The sequence below is a fragment of the Nannobrachium achirus genome (genome assembly GCF_963921795.1).
Source record: "Nannobrachium achirus genome assembly, chromosome: 21".
Taxonomy (NCBI): Eukaryota; Metazoa; Chordata; class Actinopteri; order Myctophiformes; family Myctophidae; genus Nannobrachium; species Nannobrachium achirus.
The window spans coordinates 42,203,944-42,231,650 of record NC_137828.1 but is presented as its reverse complement, the minus strand read 5'-3'; the positions used below and the strand labels follow the sequence as shown (position 1 = coordinate 42,231,650).

At 44.0% G+C, this 27,707-nt stretch overlaps 1 protein-coding gene across 1 annotated transcript; it reads left to right on the top strand.

Moving 5' to 3' along the window:
- Positions 1–10,070: 10,070 nt before the first annotated feature.
- chpf2 (chondroitin polymerizing factor 2) lies at positions 10,071–27,186 on the top strand. The gene is made up of 8 exons (XM_080752102.1): positions 10,071–11,442; positions 14,402–14,723; positions 15,135–15,377; positions 18,211–18,393; positions 19,891–20,349; positions 21,503–21,754; positions 24,049–24,201; positions 25,761–27,186. The coding sequence occupies exons 1-8, from the start codon at positions 11,150–11,152 to the stop codon at positions 26,169–26,171; spliced, it is 2,316 nt and encodes a 771-aa protein (XP_080608228.1). The 5' UTR covers positions 10,071–11,149; the 3' UTR covers positions 26,172–27,186.
- Positions 27,187–27,707: the final 521 nt, after the last annotated feature.

The following is a 27,707-nucleotide window of genomic DNA, read 5'->3' as shown; positions in this document are numbered from 1 at the left end:
TAAATTACCTGCACTTTTGCGTTGTACTCTTTCAGAAGAAATGCCATTGCGAGGTCATTAATCAGCTTATTATCAGGTCAGATCAGAAGTCACACCTGGCAGCCATATGTCTCCCATACACCGATTCATCCTTATGTTGACACGTTGTCATGACAATGATGGCATGTGACCTGACCATTGGAACAAATAGGAACAACAGTAGCTTAGAATAAGAAGGGAAAACAAAGTAGGCAAAATAAATAAACCGCAGGATGATGCAAAAAGTTGTATATTAGACAATTATTGTATTACAATTGAGGCTATATGTGACGATTTGACTAACGTTTTCAAGTATCCCATGCCATGCCCATGGGAAATTGGCTGGCTCATGGGAACATTTCTCATGTCCTGCTCTTAAAATAGGCTTGCTACTGAGTATGTGGAAATATTACGATCAAAAATAAACGTGGCAAAAATTAAATTAAAAATGAAATACCACCACAGCACAGCTTGGTGTCCCCGCGCGGCCGCGCCCACTTGTGTCGTCAATCGCCAACGTGATGAAGTCGGGGGGTGACGTTGTGGTGAAGTATGACCCTTTTGGCTTGCCGTAGGAAACAACATGTCCGCTCGCAACACTCTTCACACTACAACAATGTTATTATTACCTTATAACTCTATGGTTATTACACAGACGGGACGTTCATGAATGCTTTCAAACTGCACATCAGCCGGGCCCCGGTAAGAACCCGCTATCCTGATGTTACGAGTACGACCAGCCAGGCAGTAACAGGGTTTTCTAGTGCAGAACATCAGATGAATGTGAAGATAGATAGAGGAGTCCACACAGTCCACACAGATGAATAGGCCTATACAACATTTTGTGGAACCACTGATCCCCCGATCACAGCCTAAGTGGACCGTTTCAAAGAGTAAACTTTAGAAACAATCAGATGGATCAAACTTTTCAACGTATATCATACAAAAAAACGCCCATATCTTCAGTACAGGGCGAAGAACAAATGTGCAAACATAGCAGCAATATGTGTGAGCTGCTGTGATTTACGGGATAAAGGGTGAGGGACATGAGGTTATAGGTCGCCATTCTGCACCCAAACAACAGACGGTCGCAAGAACAAGACGAGGGAGTTCAACAGTAGTCGCTTCTTCAACATGGCGCCAAAGAAATGCAAATGGACACAAGAAAAAGAAGACCAGGTCGTTGAGATGTGGCAGCAGCGGACCCTTCTTTATGATCCATCGAGCGCGGAATACCACGAAAAGGCTTTAAAGACTAAAGCAGTGCAAGACATGGCGACAGCTCTGGATTTATCAGGTGAGATATGTGTTTTATGCATAGGGCCAGGCCCATAGGCGATTTTAAGGGGTGTCCTAGGGTGCACGTGCAACCCCTGGCCGCCAGGCGGCCATTTTGATTTTTTTTTTTTTTGTAATGTAACTTTACATCCACTCAGACCGAATACAACAACACCCCCTAGTGGTAGTGATAGAGGCTGGCAGCTCCAGGCAGCCCCCCCCTCCCCTCCTGATGTGATGTCATATCCACGCGCCAGTATTGAAATTGAAAACAACATCTGTTAAAAATAAAGCATGGAGTTCGAGCTCTTCACTACTATGGACGTGACTACCGGTAGATATTATAATATAGCTGCTTGCCCTGAAACATCACATGGAGAGGATCATTTTGTACCTGACTTTCCTCTACAAAACACAGACCTCAGGCTCTATCAGCCAGGACTCTTGTCTCACTGTGCGTGACTGAACCATTTCCTCCTGACCAGCCCAAGGTAAGACTAAGACAGTCAGATCATGCTTTTATAAACCCTATTATATTAAGCCCAAAATGGTTCTGCCGCCGTGTAGAACCGAACCGATTTTAACTTGAAAAAATGCATTGGGTACAAAATTAACCGCGCGCGTGAACGTCGTACACGCGCGCTGTGCGCGCGTGCATGAGGTAATAGAGGTCGTGCACCCCTTGCTGGAAGAGGCTAGAGTCGCCTATGGCCTATAGCCTCCCATGCAGTGGAGTCGCAGGAAAGAAACTCGTCTGGGCTGATGGTTTAATGCCTTTTGATTGATTGAGGTATTTATTAGACGTTTTGGATAGGAAAAGGTACAGTTTCACTGATACAATGTCAATTAAAAGGAAACTCGCAAGGCTTATTTGTCACTTTCCATTGAGATCCTTAATATCCTTATATACCTCTGTAAACTATGCCTAAACCGTTAAAGTCAGTAAAACGGTGCCAATGTGTAGGCTAATCCTAAAGTTATTTCTAACCTTATTCTCAGTTACTTTTTTAAGCTGGTAAATCTAGTGTTGCCATACCTCCCATAGGGATAAAAAAAACTATCTGTTATCTGATTGTATTAAACAACGTCAAACTCACCAATATTGCGGCTCTTAACTTGAATTATGTTCTTTCTATCTGCAAAGTGTTTGTTTCAGAAAGATCCACCATAGACATGTTATGACTGAGTTACTTTCAAGAAATCCACTTTTTTTTTTTTCTTTTACTTTAGAAGGCCTACCAGCATTTCCTGCTGCCTCCTGCATTATGTGACATCTTTCGCGACGCTTCGTTCATTCGCCATTGTGTAAAGACCTTTAGAAACAGCAGGCCCGGGGCTGCCCCAACTGGCGCCCTGAGCAAGCTACTCTGATGTGTTTTCAATGCCACCTTTTCACCACTAGAGGGCGCCCAATGGCCATAGAATGCTACATAGTCAAGTGCTGGTATATGCACAAGCCCTGCAGCCATGACTTGCCTGAACACTTTCCTTTGTGCATGTACAGGAAGAGGATGAAGTTAGCTTGAAGTTAGCTATTGGCTACCAAGCATTTTAGAAGCCCTATTTTCGGGCAATTTAGCCATGATTAAACCTTGCACACCTCATGCATGGAATATGGATATGCATGGAACAGAGAAAATGAGCTCTAAAGATCCTGGATTGCATTGGAGTGGATGGTAAATATCGGCAACAGATGACGAAAAAAAAAAAGCCGAACTATTTGGGATCGGCACTCTGATAAGGACAAATAAAGCCGAACTAGTTCGGGATTGGCACTGTAAGAGTTAATTAGCTTTAAGGAATGCAGCAGCATGGGCTTGGGCGCCTCTCTCTCCTTTGGAGCCCCCTTGTGCATGGCACCCTGGGCACTTGCCCGTGATGCCCAGTGCCAGCATATTCGCTGGCTCGGAGAACCATGTGGTAGGCTACTACACAGGACCTTTGAGTGACTTCCCACGAGCGCTTCCAAACTCCAATACTTAGAAAACCTGAACTGAATTTCTTGACAGAAAGTAGCTCATATAACATGTCTACGCACGGTGGATTTTTCTGAAACAAACACTTTGCCGATAGAAAGAGCATAATTCAAGCTTTCCATAGAGCCGCAATATTGGTGAGTTTGACGTTGTTTCAGATAGCAAAAAAAAAAAAAAAAAAAACGTTTTCATGCATTGAATCCCTATGGGAGGTATTGCAACCCTTGATTCATCAGATTAAAAAAAGATCTAGTGTTGCAATTTGGGGCTACGGTTACCATAGCCTCCGGCCCTCCGCATGCCTTGGAGGATGCTGCACAGCTCGAAATAGACACAAATATAATCTGACCATTAATTTGTTTTTGTTTTCCCCTTTGTCATATGGTTTTTCAAGTGAAAGACGTTGAAACCCGGCTGACAACGCTCCGGACTCAATTTTCCAAACTCTCAAGACCTGGCAGGGCTCCCATTTCAAAGAGTTCGAGGACACAGTGGCTTTTGAGGTCTTTGGATTTTTTAAAGCCATACATAGCCCACCGACCATGTGTAAGTTTGTTTTGTAGGTTTTGTACATTTAGCCACCAAAATGCTCGTATGTCTTATTTATCATGCACGTTCTTTCCTTAAACTGCAGTGTGGATGGTGGTTTATTTGGTACTTTTTATTGTGTGAGGCGAGCTGTCCTGCTCTTTTTGGGAGCGCCCCCCCCCTCCCCAGTTCCAAGCATGCAGCAGACAGACAGACAGACAGACAGACAGACAGACAAACGCCTGTCTGCTGATGCATGCAAACATATATTTCTTGCAAGTTGAAAACAAATACATACATGACTGACAATCATTTATATATTATGTACAAGCAAGTTGAAATGTTTGGCCTAGAATAAAAAATGGAGGGGAAGAGGCCTACAATATTACAGTAGGCCATTCAAAAGTATTAAAATAAAAACAATACAAAGTTAACTCAAGCCTGAACATCAACCATTAAATAAATGTGTACATTAAATGGGTACATAATAATGTAGGCTATACTTGTTCATAGGCTACTCTTTCCACCACTGACACTGTTTTCATGAGTTTTTGTTTTTAATTATGTTCCATCTTGATTTGCCCCAGCTCGATTCGCCCAACTCCGATGAGGAGGAGCCGCAATCGCCAGAGCTCTCTGCCTCCACTGACAACGAAGAGGCTTGTGATGCGGAAGTATTTTCACCATCACCCACTCGCCCTTTCACACCCACATTAACATCCACATTAGCTGTGTCCGAAGCTGGTACAGCTCGCCACCGTTGGAAATCAGGAGTGGCCAAACGACAGAAGAAACATTATGATGACCTTGAGTCGCAGAAGCTTGCAATTCTGCAAGAGATGGCCCGCACAGCCAAAGAGGACGAGGTGGACATTTTTGTTAAATCTTTAGGGCACGAAATGAGGCAGATCAAAGACAAAAGCAAACTCCCAGCATTAAAAGTTGAGCTACTGTCTTCGATTTGTCGCGTCCAGTCTGATGACAACTTGCCACGTCCGCCAGCGCTCACGCCCACCAACTACTTCACTCCGCATCCAGCACACACACATCATGGACATCAGTACATGTTTCCTCACCCACCACCCCCTTACCACATGACTCATGTGGGTTCACCACCAATGCCTCAGTTCAGCATGCCCTCAACTAACTTTACCCCCCAAGGCCAGCAGAGCCAGGGTTCTGTGTCTGAGTCTGTGTGTGCGGCCAGCTTTAGCCTGGTAATCTCTCCCGGTCACGGAATTCATACTGATTCTATCAAACAGGAGCCTGTGGATGTTAGTTGAAGTTAAACTTGAAGACCACCTGGATGACCTCAATGGGGACCTACCTGCCCAACAACAACTACCGTGAAGAAATATACCTGTGACCAGTGTGGGAAAAACGTCCTCTCAAGAGACATACGCAATATACACCATAATGCATACAGTAGGAGAGAGGCCATGCAATGCTCATGCAAGAGAGAAATGTATTCTCATCAGTATTCTAAAACCAACTCTAAACTCACCAGCATGCAGGAGAGAAACGAGAGGGACCCTACCACTGTGACCAGTGTGTGAACAGGTTCACTAAATGTTGTAATCTCAAATGTCACCTGATCATTCATACAGGGGAGAAACCGTTCAACTGTGAACAATGTGGTAAACATTTTAGATGGATGGCTTCATTCATGGATCATAAATGCAAGTAAATGTGAGGGAAATTGAAAACTGTGAACCAGTTGGGAAACGTTTCTCTGTAGACATTATCTTTATTGGAATTTCTTGGAAAAAGTCTTAATACTGCAATGTAGAAATCCTGTTACAAGATAACGTCCAGAATTTAAAATTGACTTAAGTAGAAGTACAAAAGTATTGGTATCAAAACTTCTATAAAAAAGTGTATACAAATATTTTTTAAATAGCACACACAATGTAATAAAGTACAACCTTGAACCTTGTAACAGTCAGTTTGTGTGTGTATAGGACCAGCCTAGCTGTCTTATGTCATAGTTTCTCCAGGACTCATGCGAGGGTGCTGGGGCCCTACACCTACACACAGTCAGGCAAGAGGGTCTGCACTCTGCATGTTGCTCTCCTTCTCTTTTATCCCTGATGAACACCGCTTCATATAGAAACATTTTGTAAATAAAGGCTGTTCCCTTTTTTGACCTTGAATGCCCGGATCTCCCTTTTATTAATCCATCATTCATTGTGTTGGGCTGCTCTGCAGGCTCTATGTGGGTTGTATTTCCTTCCAGGGGTCCTCGCCCGCACACAGGATGCTTTTGTGTGCAAACGCTTACTACGCTGTAGTAGTGTTTATGTTTATCTATAAAGATATATATTTACAGCAGACTCAGATCTCACTCTGGACGTTGGTGGGTGTATGGGGGGAGGAGAGGACATGCTCAAACTCCAACTCTCTTGCAAAACCTTTTGAATGTTGTACATACAAATTGGAACCCACAATCAGTAATTAGGGCATGCCATGTCTGGCAAACAGAGCGTTAGATCTCCAGCTGTGTGTGTGGTTTCCTTCTGCTGACAGGTCTGGAAGCAGTTCTACTTCCAAGAAAGGGTCCATACTGAAGATTTTCCATGGCCATAGCCGTGTGTAATGGATGTGACGTCATTGTGACGTCACACATTAGGATGTGTGTGTGTGTGTGTGTGTGTTTACTGCTTTATAGGGATGTCATTATCGGCGATATTTACTGTTTTTGGTAAATATCGGTATTGGGAAATAAAGCATTTAACTGATGGCAGTAGCTGATATAATATGGGCTATCTGTTGTTGTCGATAAGCATACATTTTGCGCTGGCCTGACTATGTTTGTGTATTCGTTATCTGCAGCCTACCAAGCTGTAGATTCTGAACAATTATTTATTATAAGAATGAATATGTATTTGTTTCCCTGGCACAAAAGGGGGAAATAAATATAAAATATCAAACCTCGGTTCGAAGTGAAGCGGTGAATCTGAGTATAAAATTGTCTAGAGCTACAGAATTCTGAATGAATGAATGATTTTATCTGGAGGGCCGGATTGTCATGTGAAGCTTGACCAATCCTCAAACTATGGTCTCATTGGACATTTTTAATCATCCAATCATCAGACCGGGACGGACACTACACACATTCTGGACGTACGGGACAGATAAAACCTGTTCATTCTGGACTGAAATGACCATATATGGACATGGGGGACACACATGGGACACACATTTACGGACAGATAAAACCTGTTCATTCTGGACTGAAATGTCCATATATGGACATGGGGGACACACATTTACGGTCGGACAGATAAAACCTGTTCATTCTGGACTGAAATGACCATATATGGACATGGGGGACACACAAAGCCACTCCTTGGAAGCGGCTTTCACCGCTTCAAATATCAGTATCGGTTATCGGCTAAATTGATATTGGTATCGGTATTGGACAAGAATTTCCATGACCAGAATGTTTTGGTGGCTTCCTATCCTGTTACCCCCATTGTGTTTGTCCCTCAAGAGTGACAAGCTGGCTGTCAATCATGCGAGTCCAAGACAACTGCCCTCGTGGTTTGTACATTGGGCTGCGAAACTGTGCCCCCTGGCGGTAAATTAATATCAGCTAATAACATCGTTTGTAAATGAGGGAACGCGCGCACACACACACACACACACACACACACACACACACACACACACACACACACACACACACACACACACACACACACACGTCACAAGGGGGGGGGGGGGGGGGGGGGGGGGGGACTGAGTTACTAGGGCCCAAGGTGGAGGGACCTTAATTATTTTATACTTTAGCAGATATCAGATATACAAGCTCACGCTGCGAGCTTGTAGATCTGCTATTTTTGAAAAGTCATCGAATGTGTGCAAATCTTTGAATAATAGGCCTATGTATGCTTCTGGGGGGTCCCTCCCTGGCAGGGCCGGCTGGTGCCCATAATGGCTGAGGGTGCCCCCCTTTTAAGTGAGGTTGCCCATATATTTAAAAATGTTTTATGTCCAATAAAGCGCGGCAGCTGCAGCGGCGCCCCCTGTAGCCTGTCTATATCTGACTGTGCCCACTGTGCCCACTGCGCAGGCAATGACAGCCAGACAATTAAACCAACCATCACTATTAGGGTAACAATCGGAAGCTTTGTTTTATTATTATATTTGATATTATCTTGATAAGTTCCTCCCACGCTGAGAAAGGCTTGACGCCGAAAAGCTATGCAAAAAGTAATGGCACACAATTCAAATACAATTCAAAGGTGATTTATTGGCTTATTGACATGAGAAAACATCTTTTTACATTGCCAAGCAAGAGTCAAAATATAATAAAAGCAGTTAAAGAAAACGGGGACTTTGATAAAGTGAGTAACTTAAGAAAGATGTACTCCATTTTCATTTTATGAACAATTATTTTCATGTCACACCATATGACGATTTTAGGCACAAGTACAACAAACTGCTGAATAAAGTCTGATTCCAATAAAATATCTAAAAACAAAATGTATTTCCATAAGGTTGAGAGTGAGTAGAACAAAAGTAAATAACTTTTATGCCTGCAATTTAAAGTTTTTTTAAAAACACATTTTTTGGGGCGTCACGTCACTGACCCATATACAGGTATGTTCCCCCTTTCTACTTTTTTTTATTGTATTACTATTTTGATACTTGCTTAGGCAATGTAAACTTATGTTTCTCATGCCAAAGGCTCCTTTACATTGAATTGGTGTAATTGACAAGAAAATGTTGAGAAAAATATTAAACATTGGTCTAGGTGGGTTTTTAGGAATGTAAGGAAGTTTTAAAAGATGCATGTCTTGCCCCAAACTACAGTCAGCCCTCACATGTCACACACTTGCATGCATATGATCCAAACACAAAGGCTTTGTTTACAGTTGACCGACTATTAGCACCTTTTGGCTTCACTAATGAGCGGGAGGGGAGGCAAAGCTGCAGTTTCTCTCTAGCCAACATGCCATTGTTAGCTAACTTTGAGACAAAATGAAAAAATAAAAAAGAGGACATTTTCTAAATCTTAACTGGGGTTGCTCAGGTAGACAGGTAGACTAGACATTGTATTATTTCATGTTATTATTCAGTGAATAAAATAGCAAAACAAACACATATAAAATGGTCTTTGGGCTTGTTTAAATTGGGGTCCTTTTTAAACTAGTTTAAATTGAATGACAAATAAAACACAGTAGGCTATTGGCTACTATGCAGAAAGCATTCCAAAGACAATTTGCAAAAGGAATGGTATTTCATATTTCATACTGCTACTTTATAGCCTGTATATAGACTATTAACATGTACATTAGGACAACATGTGACATAGTCCTGTTTACACAATACTGTACCCTCTGCCCCCCTCCAACTGTATATACAGGTATGTTCCCCCTTTTCTACTTTTTTTTTTATTGTATTACTATTTTGATACTTGCTTAGGCAATGTAAACTTATGTTTCTCATGCCAAAGGCTCCTTTAAATTGAATTGGTATAATTGACAAGAAAATGTTGAGAAAAATATTAAACATAGGTCTAACCTGGGGGGGCTAAGTTAACCTATAGTCAGCCCCCCACACGTCACACGTGCGTGCATGCATGCATGTCATGTGCATGCAAATGTAGGAGCCAAACATAAGCTTTGTTTACTGTTGGCCGACTATTAACACCTTTTGGCTTCACTAATGAGTGGGGAGGGGAGGCGCAAGCTGCAGGTTCTCTCAAAGCTAACATGCCATTGTTAGCTAACTTAGAAGACAAAACGAAAAAATAAATAAAATAAAAAAGAGAACTTTTTCTAAATCTCATCTGGGGGTGCTCCACTGGAAAACTGAGGGTGCTTAGCAGGACTGAGCACCCCTGTGGAACCGGGCCTGCTCCCTGGAACTAAATATTTTGAGATGGGGGTCCGACGGTCCGTGGCCAAATACATATCGATTTGGGGGTCCTTCACATGAAAAAGTTTGAGCACCACTGGCATAGAAACAGGTTTTTCAAAAAACCTTAGAAGGATTTGAAATATTCAAAGACATTTATTTATTTATTTTATTTTTTAGTTAAAGCACAAAATAATGCGTAATAATGCGTTCCCAGTTCCCCCTTTGAAGAACATTCATGGGGGGCCCACAGTGAATCCTTGTACCCAGGGCCCAGAATTTGGTGCCACACACACACACACACACACACACACACACACACACACACACACACACACACACACACACACCCCTCCAGCGGTGGCTCTGCTCTCTCTGTCCACTACAGTTGGTTACCAGGCAGCCGCTGCAAGCACACAGGCTGCCAAGTGGCGCCCACTAGTCCCAGCAAAGGGCGAAAGCTGGAGCTTTTTGCCCTACTGTCTGCTGTGGACCGGTGGTGGTCGTTTGTTCTGGGGGGAGGAGGAGGTGATGAGACGCACACACCGATGGACGACATGATGATGTGACTTCTTCTGGTTCCCCTACGGGTTTAAGAGGAAGGAAGAGGAACGGGCTCGACGTGATGCTAGCTGGCTAGCATGTCTATCTGGATGTTTTCACTGGATGCATGTAGACTATATGTTATGTATGTTTGAAATAAGAACCTAAATCTATGCGTCTTCCAGGTAGGGAGGTTATTTTGGCTTCTAAAGCGATCAGCTTTATCAGACAACGTTCAGCTTCTCTGCATAGGTCTAATCTAACGTCACCGAGCTAATTGTTAGCCTACCATTAAGCTATTTTAATCATTAATTCTAAACTGGGGGTGATGCACGTTAAACTAACTTAGCTGGCCGGGGATCGTTGTTTACGTTACAGCGATGTTGTATGATAGATTTCCATTACATCACAAATAGATGCATTGCCAAACATTGCACTTTTCTAACAGCCAGCAGCACAAACTCAGAACGTTAAACTAGAGAGTGTGTTTGTCAGCCTATATTTATGGTTAATGTAGTTGTGGTGGCACAGGTCTATGGGCTGGATACACATTTATTACACAGATATTAACGGGACAACTTATAGCATGAGAGGATCAGCAAACGGGTAAAAGCCGTGTTTCTTAAATCAATGCCAAACAAACAAACAAACAAACAAACAAACATTTATGTTAAAAATATGAGATATCTTCGACGAAACTCGAAGCTCGGTCGACGGCGTTTTCTTCATGAGACCTTTAAACTAGCAAGCTGTACCTCACACTGGTAACATTGTTCCCTTGGTCGGCCTGTCTGCTTTTCCATCCACCCATTTTCAACCGCTTATGCGGAATCGGGTCACGGGGGTAACATCATTTCCAACAGAGATTTCCAGTGGTCCCTCTCCTGAGCAACATCATACCTGTCGGTGCCGAGCCTGCCTGCCTTGTGTAGGATCTAGACATGCGTCTCTCGTCCTTCCTGGCCGTGTTCAGGCCTGCTCTGCCCCTGATACTGGGGCTGTCTCTGGGGTGCAGCCTGAGCCTCCTGATGGTGTCCTGGACCCAGGGCGACTCCGAGGACTCGTGTGGGGACGAGCTGGGGGCCAACGGGAGGGTTTTCCTGGGGGGCAGAGGAGGAGGAGCAGGAGACCCCCAAGGGGACTCTAGGGACGGGAATGGAAACGATCAGGACTTCCAGCCACGCGTCATTCCGTATCACAAGGACCCCAACAAACCACACAAGAAGGTCCTCAGGTGAGTGGGGGATAAAAGTCCTCTCTGCCTTCAACAGGGGGTCCGAGAGTTATCTTGGTGTGAAAGGATTTCTTGAACAATAACATCCCTATTCTGAGTGAAAGTGTACTAAGTAAATGTAACGGAAGTGGTTAATGTCTGAAAATGACCCCTGATTTAGAGCAGTGGTTCTCAAATGACCCTCACAGGTCTTTAAGGGGGTCCTTGAAATAAGTAAATAAACTTTGAGGACCACTGTGACTGATCTAGACTAGAGAACATTACCTGTACACGCAAATGTGTATCTCCATGACTCCAAAAGGCTTTCTGTGAGGCCTTGTTGGGGGTGGAGCTGATTTATTCCCCCTCTGCTCTGCCTCATTCCAGGGTACATGTATGTAGCCATAGTATACTATTTTCTCTATTATTAACAAAGGGTATATAGTGATGGGCTGCTTATACAAAAATTGCACAAGTAGACATTTTCAGATTCACTTCATTGTCACTAGTTCACTGGTTAGGTACTGTCCTGGTAATCCGGAAGGGACTATCAAATGAGGGACACAATAATGCAAAGACACCAGTTCAGAGTTCAAAAGAACGAGTGATTGTATTTTAGAACTAGAACAGGAGACAGACCATTGAATTCAGGTGAGAAATGTATGCTTGATCAACACAGAAGTTAACACCTTCTGCATTAACACATGGATGACAAAAACCTCAGGAACTTCTCAGAGCAGGTAACTAACACATGGTGAATTAAACAGGAGACAGTGATCAGAAGTGAATCTCAATACACATCCTCAGCTGTGACATGAATTAAATGGATAACATGACTTATTTAAGAATTCCTCAACAGTACATACATACCGGTATCATGTGGACAAAGCTACGCTCGGAAACTCCACTACAGTAAAAAACTAAATCAAACGACAACCTAAAAACAGGGCACACATTTTAGTGAAAGTGCATGTGCTGAGGGTTATTGCACAGTCACTCTTTCATGCTATTTATGAGTGTCACTCTTTCATGCTATTTATGAGTCTGATGGCATGTGGGGGGGAAAAACGGTTCCTTGTAAATGTATGACAATATAATTGATACATATTACAGCAACCTTTTCCCCCAAAATGTACAGTATAGGCTATAATTTGGTAATCGGTTGTCTCATGCCTCAACTCTCCTTATAGGGCCTACCAGTTAGAATGTGTAATTAGAAGCTACTTAGGCTTGTATATGCTTGTTTAAAGGGGAAGACCACCCATTTTCAATATTGAACTTTGTCATTAATATACCTTAGAGGAGTTGTGTGGAAATAGAAAAAAAGTTCCCCCTCTTCTGTGTTGCCTAGAACTGGAGGATTGATTTTGGGGTTTGTATTGTAAAGTACAACGGTGTGATGTCATCAAGTTGTACTTTACAATACAAACCCCCAAATCAATCCTCCAGTTCTAGGCAACACAGAAGGGGGGGGGGGGACTTTTTTTTCTATTTCCACACAACTCATCTAAGGTATATTAATGACATATTTCAATATTGAAAATGGGTGGTCTTCCCCTTTAATATCAGCAAGAATGAAAGGGAAGGTTTACAAGATGGTGGTGAGACCAGCTATGTTGTTGATTTACAGACAGTCACACTGAGGAAAAGACAGGAAGCAGAGCTGGAGGTTGCAGACACTAAAATGTTGAGGTTCTTTCCCTGGGAGTAACAAGGATGGATAGGATCAGGAACAATTACATCAGAGGGACAGTAAATGTTCGCTGTTTTGGAGATAAAGCCAGAGAGGCCAGACTGAGATGGGGAGTCGGAGACGGGGATGACAGGGAGTGACAAGAAGCAAAGGTTGTGGGGAACGGGACTCGCAACATGCTGTCCGACATTGAAGGGAGGCACTAGGCCAGCGGGCGCCCCCCTTTTCCACAGCTTTTAAATCAAATCTTAAATTTGATTTATTTATGTCTCTCTCACCGTTCTATCTACCTCTCCTCCTCTGCCTCCTCTCCATCTCACCGTCTATCTATCTACCTCTCCTCCTCATAAAAAAATGGTATTGATATTTAAGATAGTCAAAGGGACAGTGCCCTCCTCAATACCCTCATACCTGACTAACTACCTCTCCAAACTGAGTGGCATCCACAGCCACAATGTGACAACGATCTGCTACCACCCAAATATAGAATGAAGGGGGAAAATTCTACTACTCTGCCACCACAATGTGGAATGCCCTGGTTTCCTTCAAAACTGGCATGAAAATCGTCTTATCAGGAGACCTCAAGGGGAGATGAAAGCAATTTCTTGCCCTAGCCTTGATGACCTTGCAGTCTTATGTGAAGGCTAAAATGTAATTTAATTAGCATGTTATGTAGACGGATGCAAGGACATCGTTTCAATGAACAGATTTTGGTTATTCTACTGTTAGACTGATGATAGGTTCTCGGTTTACCTGTGATTCTGGATTACAATTACTATGCATTTGATGTATTACCTTGTGCTGTCCTTGCGTATTGTGAATTAAGAGCGTCTGCTAAATGCCTAACTCAGGGGTCTTCAACGTTTTCAGGCCAAGGACCCCTTAGTTGAGAGAGAGTTGAAGCAGGGACCCCCACAACCTTTTCATAGATGCCCTATCGTTTCATTGTTTGACAGCACAATCATCAGTGTATCTTGGATTCTTGTCAATTTGTGTTTTCAGATATTTAACCACGTGAACCGTCAATACTTAATAAACTTGACCTTTTTACCTTTTTTACAGTCTGCTCTTTTCCCCCTCTACACCCCTCTTTGCCGAAAATAGCCGATCTACAGTTTGTAGATCTGCTATTTTTGTCTAAAGTTCTCAGAATATGGACGCTAGGGTTCAAATCGTTAACTCTGAGTAACTCTGTAGTAACTCGGTAGTAACTCTGAGGACCCCTTAGGGGTCTTGGACCCCCTGTTGAAGACCCCTGGTCTAACTTGTAAGTGGTCTGTCCTGTAGGACCCGGTACATCCACACCGAGCTGGGCATCCGGGAGCGCCTGCTGGTGGGCGTGCTGAGCTCGCGCGCCACCCTCAACACGCTGGCCGTGGCGGTGAACCGCACGGTGGCGCACCACTTCCACCGCACCTTCTTCTTCACGGGGCTGCGCAGCCCCAAGGTGCCCCACGGCATGGCGGTGGTGGCACACGGCGACGACCGGCCCGTCTGGCTGATGTACGAGACGGTGCGCCACCTCCACCAGCACTACGGCCTGGACTACGACTGGTTCTACTTGGCCCAGGACGACACCTACATCCAGGCCGAGAGGCTGTCAGAGCTGGTGGGTGATTGTTTCCCAAGCAATGGGATTTTTCTTTTGGGTCTCAAGCTAAAACGTTTGGGGACCACAAGCAAACTGACCTAGGGGACGTAGCAATTAATGATATTATCGCGATAATCAAAATATGCTTGAAACTTAAAATGACAATTTTGTTTAACCACTTGAACTCTTCCCTATTCTAGGGGGAAGGTTCGGCCAATTTTGGGCAAGCTACAAGCTTGTAAATATAGCTATTTTTGGCAATTCAGTTTGTGTAGAGTGAAATAAGAGTACCAAATGCACTCTTTACAGATGCATCTTATCAAAGTATAGAGGGTTGGAAGTCATACTGAACCAAAGATATTTCATCCTAGTGTATGACGGAGGACAATTTCAACGATAATAACGATAATTATGGTCTTCATCCTCTAGGTGGGTCACCTGAGCGCCGGGCAGGACCTCTACATGGGCCGGGCGGAGGAGTTCATCGGCGGGGAGGAGAAGGCACGGTACTGCCACGGCGGCTACGGCTACCTGCTGTCGCGCAGCCTGCTGGCCCGGCTGCAGCCGCACCTGGACACCTGCCGCAACGACATCCTCAGCGTCAGGCCCGACGAGTGGCTGGGCCGCTGCATCATCGACTACCTGGGCCTCAGCTGTGTGGAGGTGCACCAGGTAAATATATATACACACAGTGATTCATTGAATATGTTATTCCAGGGGTCTTCAACGTTTTCAGGCCAAGGACCCCTTAGTCGAAGTCATACTGAAGCAGGGACCCCCAAAACCCACAGATACCACATAGTTTCATCGATTGATCATCAGTGCATTTTGGATTCATGTAGATTTGTGTTTTCTTGAACCATCAATTCATAATAAACTTGACCCTTCACTTTGTACTTAGTCTGCTCTTTTCTCCTCTACACCAAACCTCTTTTCCGAAAATAGCCGATCTACAAGCTCACAACACCTCGCAGCACGAGGCGTTGTGAGCTTGTAGATCTGCTATTTTTGGCTAAAGTTCTCAGAATATGGACGCTAGGGTTCAAGTGGTTAATATAAAAAAGGAGAAAAAATGCTTCTATCACACAAAGATTTGGAGGGCCCCCTGTAGTAACTCTGAGGACCCCCTAGGGATCCGGGACCCCCTGTTGAAGACCCTTGCGTTTTCTCTATCCTTTTTTTTTTCATCCTTTTTAGCCTTCAAAAGGACAACTTAGGTTTTGTTTACAACAAGGGTTCATATTTTAGATAGTAATTAAAGAGAAGAAGTTTTCCTTTAATGTCTTCCTAGGTCTGTCGCCTAATTGCAATTATCTGAGATGTTGAGAAATGGTCATACGTTTTCCAGAAGTAGCTGATCTGCAAGCTCATTGTGGTTAAAGTAAAGTACAATAACAGGAAGCTCCCATGTTCAATAACATGTTATTTTGAGCCGTGCACTAAAAAGACTATCTAATTTGGAGTGTTGCAGGCTTTCTGCTCTGTTGCAGATATCGTTCTCTATTATTCTAGGTAACCTTAAGGAAGATGCTGAGTCAGCGTTTATCGTTACCCCCGTCACTCACTCTGCTTTAAAATGTCAGCCAAATGCCAAGGATGTAAACACTCGGTTTCAAACGTGGAGCAAGGCAGACAGTATGTGCCGAAACGTGTCGGTTTCTCAATTCTCTATGTGGACTGCTGCTGCTGTGCAAACCTCTATTAAAGATTCTAGAAACTGCTAAAGAGAGTAGAGATGCTCCGATTTAGATTTTTGGGGCCGATACCGATCACCGCGTCAAATCCATAAATTCTTCTATTTATTGTGTTAAATTATTCTTCTTACAAAACATTGACATTGTATAATTAAGTATAAATATTAGGAGATTGCAGGCTTAGGTCCTTTAGTATCCAATTTAACTTGTAGGAGTTGAAGCTGAGGTTACATTCAGTCCCACAGATAAATATTGTGAAAATAGCTGATCTTACCTTGTAGATCGGCAAAGCTGATAGAGGCATTATCGGCCAATCGCGATCACTCACCGATCAACAAGAAATCTTGTGAAATAAAATGTCGTCAACCAATCATCAAGGACGATGATACATGAAAGAAGAAGAATCGGCACATCTCTAAACGAGAGTGAGGTTAATTCTTTCAAAGGATGTAAACAACAGATCTTTTCCAACCACTGTACCTACCAGTAAGACTCCCTAATCGGGAGATATGCGACCGTCAGGTTGCATACACAAACTTTAGAAGGCAATCGTAGCAAATCAGGAGGGAATATGGGAAATGGGACAGATCCATGTTGATGTCATGACTTTAGAGATACTGTGTACCGCTTTGTGTGATTTTAGGCCAAAATCTGTTGGAGCAATGTCCAAAAATGTGTTTCGCAAAATTCAGCCTGATGGTGGCGCTTGAAGATGTCCAAGTGAGACGGCCAAAAGTGTCATGTGACGTGACGTGACGTGACGGACAGACTGACTGACGGAGGGAGGGACAGCCGGTGGAGCTTTTCATTGTAACTTGCGACCGGCGCGCAAGCATAAGCGCATGGACGCTGATTTTATTCTGCTCCGTGTCAATGAATGCAGCCGTTCTCACGTGAAGATTAATTTTTCGCCCTGGGCGGGGGAAACATTTTTTTTCTGCGTGCATTCTCATTACAATTCAGCAGACGCTCTTAATCCAGAGTGATTTACAGTAAGCAAGATAAACACATGATAATACAAGGTCAACACAAGGCAATACATCAAATGCATAGAGACCTCAGTGCTAGGATCATAGACCAGACGTCCTAGCCTGCTTCCAGACCAGAGACCCCGCCCACTCTCAGAGTGGACTCTTTCTCTGGTCTGGAGCTGAGTACATGAATCGGCCGAATTTTCGGCTGTCCAATGAGCGCGCGGGGTGGGGGTGGGGGTGGGGTGGGTCTAACGAATATCCAATCCGCGCAGCAGTTGAAACGATTCAAACGAAGTTCACACACACACACAGGCAGGCTGAGGAAGGCACACACACACACACACACGCACAAGCGCACTGATTTCACCAAGCTGTTTAATGCGCGTTTAATGTTGATTACAAGTTTCTGGTCGCAGTTCTGTGTGGAAGCAGTCACTGGCACAGACAGAGACACACACACAATCACACACACACTCCCCGACGGTGCGTCGCGTCCACCGTGCGTCTCGATCACCGTGCGTCGCGATCACTCGCGCGCGGACACGCGCGTGCACGCTCGCAAAAAAGTCCCCCGTAAATCGCTTTAATGGGGCACAGTTTCAGACTAAAGCGTGAGCTGAGTCTGAAATCAGGCTACAGACGTCCTGCTTTGGCGAGAACAGTCACGCACAAACGTCCACGAACAATTAAGCTTGTGAGCTACGCTTTTTATTCGTAGCAGTAAATGGTAAATCCAGGGTCACTAATGGGTCCTCTTTACTACACCTCTTTACTATGGGTCACTATTTACACCAAACTAACTCTTTTGCTCCCCTGCTTGTGTCTGTGGCACCTCAGGAGATGACATATCGCTACTTTGAGCTTGGGAAGAACCCGGACCCGGAGCGCGAGGACAGCGCCCAGTTCAAGAACGCCTTCGCCGTCCACCCCGTGTCGGAACCCAGCGTCATGTACCGCCTGCACAAGCGCTTCAGTCAGATCGAGCTGGAGTGGACCTACCGGCAGATAGAACAGCTGCAGGTGAGCACTCCTCTAATGCCAGTGGTTCTCAACCTGTGGGCCGGGACTCCCAGGTGGGTCCCAACAGGATTTGACTGTCCCCAGACGACAGTGAAGTGACAATTTAAGGACATTTAAGATCCCTTTAACTCATTAACTGCCAAAAACGTGAATCCCTTAAAAATCCCGTTGTACCACCCTGCCACGCCCGTGAATCCCGTAAATAAAATAAAAAAAAAAAACATTTTTTTTTTTTTTTTTCCCCAAAAATTTTTTTTTGGACCCCAAAAACGTTAGTAGGCATGATAGCGATCGCGAAATTGCTTGTTTAACCCCCATACAACTCAGGTAGCAGACCTCCAAGCTCACAACAGTGTAAAACATAATGGCTGCTATCTCATGAATGCCTGAACGGATTTCCATTCGGATTTTTTTGTTTGAAAGCTGTGAGCAATGTGGACACACGTGGTGCATTATCTAGGCATGGGTGTGCATGATCCGTGCACTATGAATTACATGGAAGTCTATGGAGACGAATGGCAGTTAAAGAGTACGAAGGTATTGTTAAATGGCAGCATATGAGTTAATACCTCGAAAACAACAAACTATACCATAAAAACTGGTCAAACATTGGCCAAACTGTCAAATAATATAACAAAGAGGCAAACATTCTACAAGCCACAAGTGTTTTGATATTGTAGATTGGCTATTTTCACGATATTTAACTAAGTACAGAGTGAAAGGTCAAGTTTATTAAGTATTGACGGTTCAAGTATGGTTAAATATTTGAAAACACAAATTGACATGAATCCAAAATACACTGATGACCGTGCTGTCAAACAATGAATGTATATGAAATCTATTAAAAGGTTGTGGGGGTCCCTGCTTCATCTCTCTCTCAACTAAGGGGTCCTTGGCCTGAAAACGTTGGAATGTACAGTATTACAGTTTGAAAACTGTCAGTACGCCTGTGTTACTGTAAGTGTTTGTGTGCTTCTTATCTGATGCAACTGCTACAACAGGCTCAGTCCAAGGATGAACTGCACTGCTGCTTTGCAATGTTCCATTCTTGAGCCCTGGAAGACATTCCTGACAAAACAAATATTTAGATATGTCTGTCGGGGCAGGGAGGGATATTCTGTCCAGGCACAAAGTGAGACATTTCTGTATTGAATGATTTAGAAATGATGCCAGCCTTTTGACATTCACTTGGCAGTCAGTGGTCATCAGTGGTTCTCAGAAATAGCAAATACAGTATATACATCTGCTATTTCTGAACATTTTTAACACAAATCTTCTCTTCTGTGAGGTCGCCGCTCCGCCACAAAACATTTTCAGATGCGGGGGTCCGCTGCCAAATCATTTAGGGGGTCCTTGACACAAAGACGTTTGAGAACTACTGATTTAGAAGGCATTTGTAGAATCAGATCTTAATGGATTCCTTTTTGATTAATGAAAAAAATAAATGTATTAGCAAATTGAAAATCTTTTTAACTGTTATTATGTTTCTTGTACCAGATGCAGATCAGCAACCTGAGTGAGCTGACCCCCGAGGGCAAGGCCGGGGCCACGTGGCCCATCGGCATCAACCCCCCCTTCAAGCCCAAGACCCGCTTCGAGGTCATCAACTGGGAGTACTTCACCGAGGAGCACATCTACTCCTGCGTCGACGGCTCCCCCAAGTGCGAGCTGCAAGGGGCCGACCGCGCCGACGTCAACTCGGCGCTGGAGATCGCCGTGGAGCGCCTCAACGACCGCTACCAGCCCCTGCTGCGCTTCCGCAAGCGGCGCCTGCTCAACGGCTACCGGCGCCTGGACCCCACCCGCGGCATGGAGTACGTGCTGGACCTGGCGCTGGAGGTGTTCACGCAGAAGGGCCACAGCCAGGTGATCGGGAAGCGGGTGAGCCTGCTGCGGCCGCTCAGCGCCATCGAGATCATCCCCATGCCCTACGTGACGGAGGCCACACGGGTGCAGGTCAGTGTTTAACTCTGTCGACTAAAAAGCCATGACGAAAAATGTTTGTCGACTGCCTTTTCTTACTGACGAAAACTAAATAAAAACTAAGCTATGATGACTAACACCAAGACTAAAAGGTTTTATGTTTGGTTGCACGCAAGTGAAAATAACCGTGCACGACGCGTTGTGAGCTTGTAGATCAGCTAAGTAAAAAAAAGCAAGTGTAAAATCAGGGATTACGAACACACCCGTCCTTGGTTCTGGTGACTCATACTGTAATACTCTTTTGGGAAAATTAAAAGAAATATATATATATACAATAAAAGAAATAACCACAGGTATTAGGAGGGCAGTATGACTTAGCTCTGGTCCAGAGTGTCAGCTGCACTGACGCTCTGACAGGTGGCTGACTATAAGACTAGACCAGGATTTCTCAGCCCCTACGAGGGCTCAACTTCAGTCAAAATAAACAAAACTACTTCGCTACTCACCTAACCAAAGGTAGTACTAGTTTTGTGTTGTTGAAAGTCTATTCTCTGCGGTGGGAAACCTCTCAGCACCCCACCCACTCTGTAAAATACATTATTTTTGTCATGAAATAAAACGCATCCAACTTGACCACCGCTTATTTCCGGGTTGTGTCTGCGGTGGCTCGAGGTGGGTGCATTTTATTTCATGACAGAAATAATGTATTTTACAGAGTGGGTGGGGTGCTGAGAGGTTTACCACCGCGGAGAATAGACTTTAAACAAAGCAAACCTACCTTTGATTAGGTGAGTAGTGAAGTAGTTTAGTTTATTTTGACTGAAGTTGAGCCCTCGTAGGGGTAGAGAAATCCTGGTCTAGTGTTATAGTCAGCCGCCTGTCAGAGCGTCAGTGCAGCTGACACTCTGGACCAGAGCTAAGTATGAGTCAGCAGAAACAAGGACGGGTGTTTTTGATGAATCTATCATGATTCAAATGGAGTTTGAAGTTACAATGGGTTTGTATAGGAATAGGGCGTGTCTATTAAAATTAATATCAAATGTGTCTCGATTCTAAATACAGAATCGAGCAACTTGAAAACTGTGCTGGGTGTTCAAAAAAAGCCTGAGTTGATGATAAAATGACCCAAACAATTTTAGATTTTTGAAAGTGAATTGTGAAATATCCCTTTAACACTGGTGTGCAGGTCATCCTTCCCGTCATCGCTCAGGACCAGGACTACGTAGGGAACTTCCTGGACATGTACGTGATGAACACGCTGGACACGCACGACAACGTTCTGCTCACCTTCCTGTTCATCTATGACCCGCTGGACGCGCAGCGCGTCAGCCAGACCGACGTGTTCGCCGGCGTCAAGGCCATGATCGCCGAGGTGGAGAAGCGCTACGGCGACGTGAAGATCCCCTGGATCAGCGTGAAGACCGAGGTGCCCTCGCAGGTACGATGGGATGGGACGATGAGCGCTAAATATCGTTTATCACGATGGAACAAAAACACTCACGATAGTGGTATTGAGGCGATTTAAATTTATCATAAAACTGTCCTCCGTCATAGCATACGCTAGGATGAATTAGCTTTTGCTGAGCTGCAAATTCAGCACCACTTAAAGCCTCGATACTTGATAAAAACTGACCTGTAGAGAGCGCATTTGTTACGCTCTTATTTCACTCTACACAAATCGATTCGCAAAAAATATACAAACTCACAACAAGTTGCAATGCACCACGTTGTGAGCTTGTAGATCGGCTATTTTTTAGCAAACGTTCCCGCCAGAATAGGAATGCTGGGGTTCAAGTGGTTAAACTAAAGTGTCATTTTAAGTCTCAAGCATACTTTGATTATCGCGATAATATCGTTAATCGCAAAAAATATATATATAGATTTGCCACAACGATAATCGTGTAACACAGTGATTCTCAATCTTTGTTTCGGGACCCGGGGTCGCCAAATTATTTTGGGGGGGTCCCCAGATGATTAACTTAAAGGTGATACACCATGAATTTTCACTTTTCCCATTTTAAAACCTTTTTTTGGAGTCCGACTAGCACCTTCTATCCTCACAAAGTCCCATTTCTGACCATTGTGTCTTTCTCTGTTTTTGGGAAGGCGGAGGTTAAAAGCTTTCCACGGGTTCTCAGAACAGGCTTTCCTGATTTGCTGCCGTCGCTGAAGTCAGCGACGACACGCTCACTTGCATTTGCCCTCCCCGCCCTTCAGGTCCAAACCAGAAGAAGCAAACTGTAAAAATCCCACAAATGCATGTCCAAGAAGTAAACAATCTACTAATGTGGATGATCCGTTGATTTTGAATCTCTTCGCGACACTGACTCACTACTCAGTCAGTGCTCTGTGTCTCGCTACTGCGAACCGGATCCCATCATTCATTTAAAAGAGCCGTTCAAGAGAACCGAATTGTTCGCGAACGTCTCATCTCTACTGCCGACGGGGCAGCGTCTACTATCGGTGTGCATGCAGTGCTGTGCAGGTAACGTACTCGGCGTTTTGCTCGCACCGAAAACACCGTGTATCGTGACAACCCTGCTATTGTACAGTGACCATAAACATCTTATCATAGGTGACCCTTACTGCTTACCCTTACCATTCTGTATGGAACAATGAGCAATATGAAGAGGCTTATTATAGATAATATTTCCTTTAGGATTAGCCTACAATCATGTTTCATGTTACAGTAGGTGTAATACTGGCCACTGGTACTGCAGCTGAAAATCCTCTGAGAGCCATTCAAAAATGAGAGGGGCTCTCTATTCAAGAGTGGTAATTTAGCCTCAAACCTTTTAAAAAACGTTTTTGGGACATAAACAATATGATATAAATACTTTTTAAATGCATGGTGTATCACCATTAATGTGCAATGTTGTTTTCTCACTCAACAGTAAACAAACCAACATAACGTTTAAGTATATAGAGCGTATCTACATTAACACATCGGGTGCCCACGTGGTGTCTACGCGTCAATCTCTTTGATCTTTACGAGTGCCCAACGACGCGTTTGACGCGTTGTACAGTAAACTATACTGTACTGTAGCTACTGCACTTGGCTACCGCGGTGATGAAACAACTCCATTTCCCAACATGCAGCGCGCAATTACGTCACCCGGACGTGCTGTGTGGCTCGTTGACTTCCTGTTTACCGGCTGCACAAAAGTGCTGTTTTCTCCGGATTCCCTTCCTTTTTTCATTTTTTTCTCAAAACGGCAGCCTCTTCTACATGCCGTAACACAAACACTGTGGCTTAGAAATTATAAAAAACAGTCCTGACTGAAAGAAAAGATTTTTGCGAAATAAACAGGACATACTCGGATTACATTTACTCTGATTATTTTTCTCGCCAGTACTCTCGCCGGTAGGTAAAATGACGCGTTGCCATGGGCACCAGCAAATTAGACGTCAGAGATCACGTGGGCATCCGATGTGTTAATAAAGTGACAATTTAAGGACTTTTTAATACCTCTAAAATTGTCAAACATTAGAGGCAGAAATTGTGAAAATAGCCGATCTACATGCTCACAACGTTGCGAGGCGTTGTGAGCATGTAGATCTGCTATTTTCACAATAGAACTGTGTTATACAACATGTAATGCCTCAACTCTTTAAACAGTTAAAATCTGATTATTTGAGGGGGGGGGGGGGGGTCGCTGGCCTGACAAGGTTGAGGACTGGTGTAACATGTAATAATGTTTCACATCATGGTCATGGTCCCTCCGCTCGCAGGTGAAGCTGATGGACATCATCTCCAAGAAGCACCCGGTGGACACGCTGTTCTTCCTGGCCAGTGTCTGGACAGAGGTCAACGGAGACTTCCTCAACCGCTGCCGCATGAACGCCATCAGCAGCTGGCAGGTGTTCTTCCCCATCCACTTCCAGGTAGGGATGGGACCATACGAATATGTCATATCACCAGCAGTGTTGATTTCGTCGACTAAAACTATGACGAAAAATGTTTGTCGACTTTTTTTTCACTGACGAAAACTAAATATAAACGAAATTGAAACTAAGCTGTGATGACTAAAACTAAGACTAAATATATTGACAATTTCGTCAACAAAATAAAAACTAGACTAAAACCTTAGGGAGGGACTAGTGGAGAAGAGAGTAATTTTATGTTTGGTTGCTCTTCTGCGACGCGTTGTGAGCTTGTAGATCTGCTATTTTCAGCACGCAACCAAGTGTAAAAGTCAGTCATTATGATGCCATCGAGGCCAGCCAAAATGCATTTTAGGTGACTAAATCAACTGTAGATTTAGTCGCTAAAAATCGTATGATATTTAATCGACTAAAATTAGACTACAACTAATACTTTACAGGTGACTAAATTATGACTAAAACTAAAGGACATTTTATTCAAAAGACTATGACTAAAACAAAATCAAAATTTGCGGTCAAAAACAACACTGATCACCAGTATTGGGACAAAAAGAAATCACGATTTACGATATCATCGCAATAATCAAAATCCATTATCCTGGTGGCGGAACATTTGCCAAAAAAATAGCAGATCTACATCGGCACAGTCTCTCTGCTTTTTTTTTTCTATGAGGGCGGATTCTGCAAATGGAGCGGTTTGCTGCGGTTTGCGGATTTATGAAAAAAAGAATAAAAACGCTCCATTCCCATTGAAATGCATTGGCAGAATCCGCCCTCATACAGTAGGTAGAATAAAGGTCCAGTGTGACTGTGCCCTATAGATGCTGAATGTGATAAAGCAATGCACACAGCTGAGTGTAATATTTTTATAAAAAAATGATCCAACATGTTGACCCTTTTGAAAGCTTCCCCAGAAAACACTGAATCTGCAGCCTTGATCATCATTACAAAAGGCTTTTTCAGCTTCTCATTCAAACATAATTATTATGAAATAAAATGTCGGCTAAAACCGACATGTATTTTCGACTTGACAGCCTATCGTACATCAAAGTTAAAAAAATATATATATTCTGTATAGCTTGTACTGATGTACTGATTATTGATGCTTTGATTGTTTAAATTCTTATTGATTTTACTGAATTGATTCTTAGTCTACCTATGTTTTTTAGATTACTATTTCTATGCATTTGATGTATCGATGTATTACCTTGTGCTGTCCTTGCTTATTGTAAGTCACTCTGGATTAAGAATGTCTGCTAAATGCCTACATTGTAAATTGTGACAAAGGTTCAATACCGATATTGCATTTGAACCCATTAAGACCTGGAATTATTTAATACTTTTGCTATTGAAAAATAGCAGATATACAAGCTCATGGCGTGGCACCAAGTGCCGCGTCATGAGCTTGTAAATCTGCAAAAAACTAAATTATTCGTGAAAATGTGTGAAAGTCTTTGAATATATCGTTTTAAAAGCAAACCTTTGTAACTCAAATCTTTGCTACTGGGGGTCCCTGGAACAATACATTTTGAACTGTCCGTGTCCATCCCCTCTTCCAGGAGTACAGCCCGGCCGTCATGTACCGCGACCAGCCGCCGTCGGCGGCCTCAGCGGCCTTCTCCTCGGAGGCGCTGCGCGACGGCCACTTCGACCGCCACGTGTTCCATGAGGCCTGCTTCTACAACCAGGACTACATGGCGGCGCGCACCAAGATGGCCGCCGACCTCCTGGACAACGAGGAGCTGCTGGAGAGCATGGACGTGTACGAGATCTTCGTGCGCTACTCGGGCCTGCACGTGTTCCGCGCCGTGGAGCCGGCGCTAGTGCAGAAGTATGTGCGGCGGACGTGCAACCCGCGCTTCAGCGAGGACATCTACCACCGCTGCGTGCTCAGCAACCTGGAGGGCCTGGCGTCCCGCTCGCACCTGGCCATGGCGCTGTTCGAGCAGGAGCAGGCCAACAGCACCTAGGAGGGGGACCTGATAGCGCCCTGGGGGACCACTAGGGTGTTGGGATCCGGGAACCGCCGTCCTCCCGAATGGGAATCGGAAGGAAAAAACAGATCCAGTGTTGAGGAACCGGGAATCGGTTCCTTCACGTTCTGGAAAGGTTTTTCAGAACCGGTTTTCATCACACTGTCAGAGCTGGTTATGTGGACTTCATGTCAGCTGTACAGTTACAATACCAGGTGGTTCTCAAACGTTTTCATTTCAAGGACCGCCATAACTCTTGAGAGTTTACAAATAGAACCAAATGGACCCGTGATGGTTCCATTTGTACACGCTCAGAATTACAGACCTGTATAAGGGTCCATTTGGTACCTTTTGTTCACTCTCATGGTTTCAGACCTTTTTAAAGGTCCATTTGGAACCCCCTCAAGTAACCCAGATGGTCCCTGTACCTCACTTTAAGAGCCAGTGGAATAGGTAGGAACTGTTAAAAGGGAACCGTTAAGGAACCGGAATAGTATAAAATCCTAAAGGATCCCAACCCTAGTGACCACCTGGGTGCAACACGGTGCCTTGTGACCCGTTGAAGTGCACGATGAACCACAGCTGCCACTGCCTCGAAGCCGAGAATAATCATTAGGCAGGGTAATGACAGAATGAATCATACTTATGGACCTCAAAAGAGCGCTTGCTGCCCATGTACAGATACACGATTGTTCCGCGGGTCGCTGCTGCTCCCAAGCAACTCCTTTGACTCTATGAACCTCGGACCGTAGACGGTCGTTCGCACTCCTCTGTGTATAGTTGACTATATGGAGTCATGTTACAACTTCCTGCCATATTCTTCTCACATAAGTCGACACCATTGGGTAATCACTCCAATCAAACCTCATGAGAGGTTCTGTCGTGAAGTAATGAATGATCAAAGACCTTCATTGTGAATCAATATATAGCTAATATTTTTGTTTCACAGACACAGAGAGAGAGAGAGAGAGAGAGAACTTGAGCCATAAAGTCTTCCTTGGAAGATTTTGAATACTGGGATCAAAAAAAGAAGCCATTGACTGTATTTTGTTTATGTTTTTGCTTTGTTTTTCATGGTATTAAAGAGTGCTACTCTACTCTGATCAGTGTCCCGTGTTGTACAAGCCAGGTGGGCAGAAGAAGAGCTGTTGCGATCTAAATGCGATGTGATATATCGTCCCAAAACTGTTACTTTTCAGGATTTAAATTCAATAACCGCATAAGTAGCAGATCTACAAGCTCAAAACGTGTCGCTTCGAACCACAATCCACTCCCTTTGATGCTTTTGTGTGACGCTGTAGTGTGATCAAGTAGATCCTTAATTTACGGAAAAATCTAGTAAGTACATAGTAAGTTAATACTCCTGAGAACCAAACTGAACAGAAACCCACACATAGGTGAAGATCAGTGTGGTCAACACAACGTCCACAGTGTGCCTTGATCGTGTTCAGAGTGGCACATTCTGTGTTCTCTTCCCCAGCTTTTTACAGAAGAGCTTTTTTTTTACTGTGATGCCCGAGGTAATGTACAGTT

Excerpts from the sequence above, each read along its gene's own strand:
- chpf2 (XM_080752102.1), top strand. The coding sequence starts at position 11,150 with ATGCGTCTCTCGTCCTTCCTGGCCGTGTTCAGGCCTGCTCTGCCCCTG. Across the intron at positions 15,378-18,210 it reads GCTGTGTGGAGGTGCACCAG|GAGATGACATATCGCTACTT; the intron begins GTAAATATATAT and ends GTGGCACCTCAG. Across the intron at positions 18,394-19,890 it reads GGCAGATAGAACAGCTGCAG|ATGCAGATCAGCAACCTGAG; the intron begins GTGAGCACTCCT and ends TTCTTGTACCAG.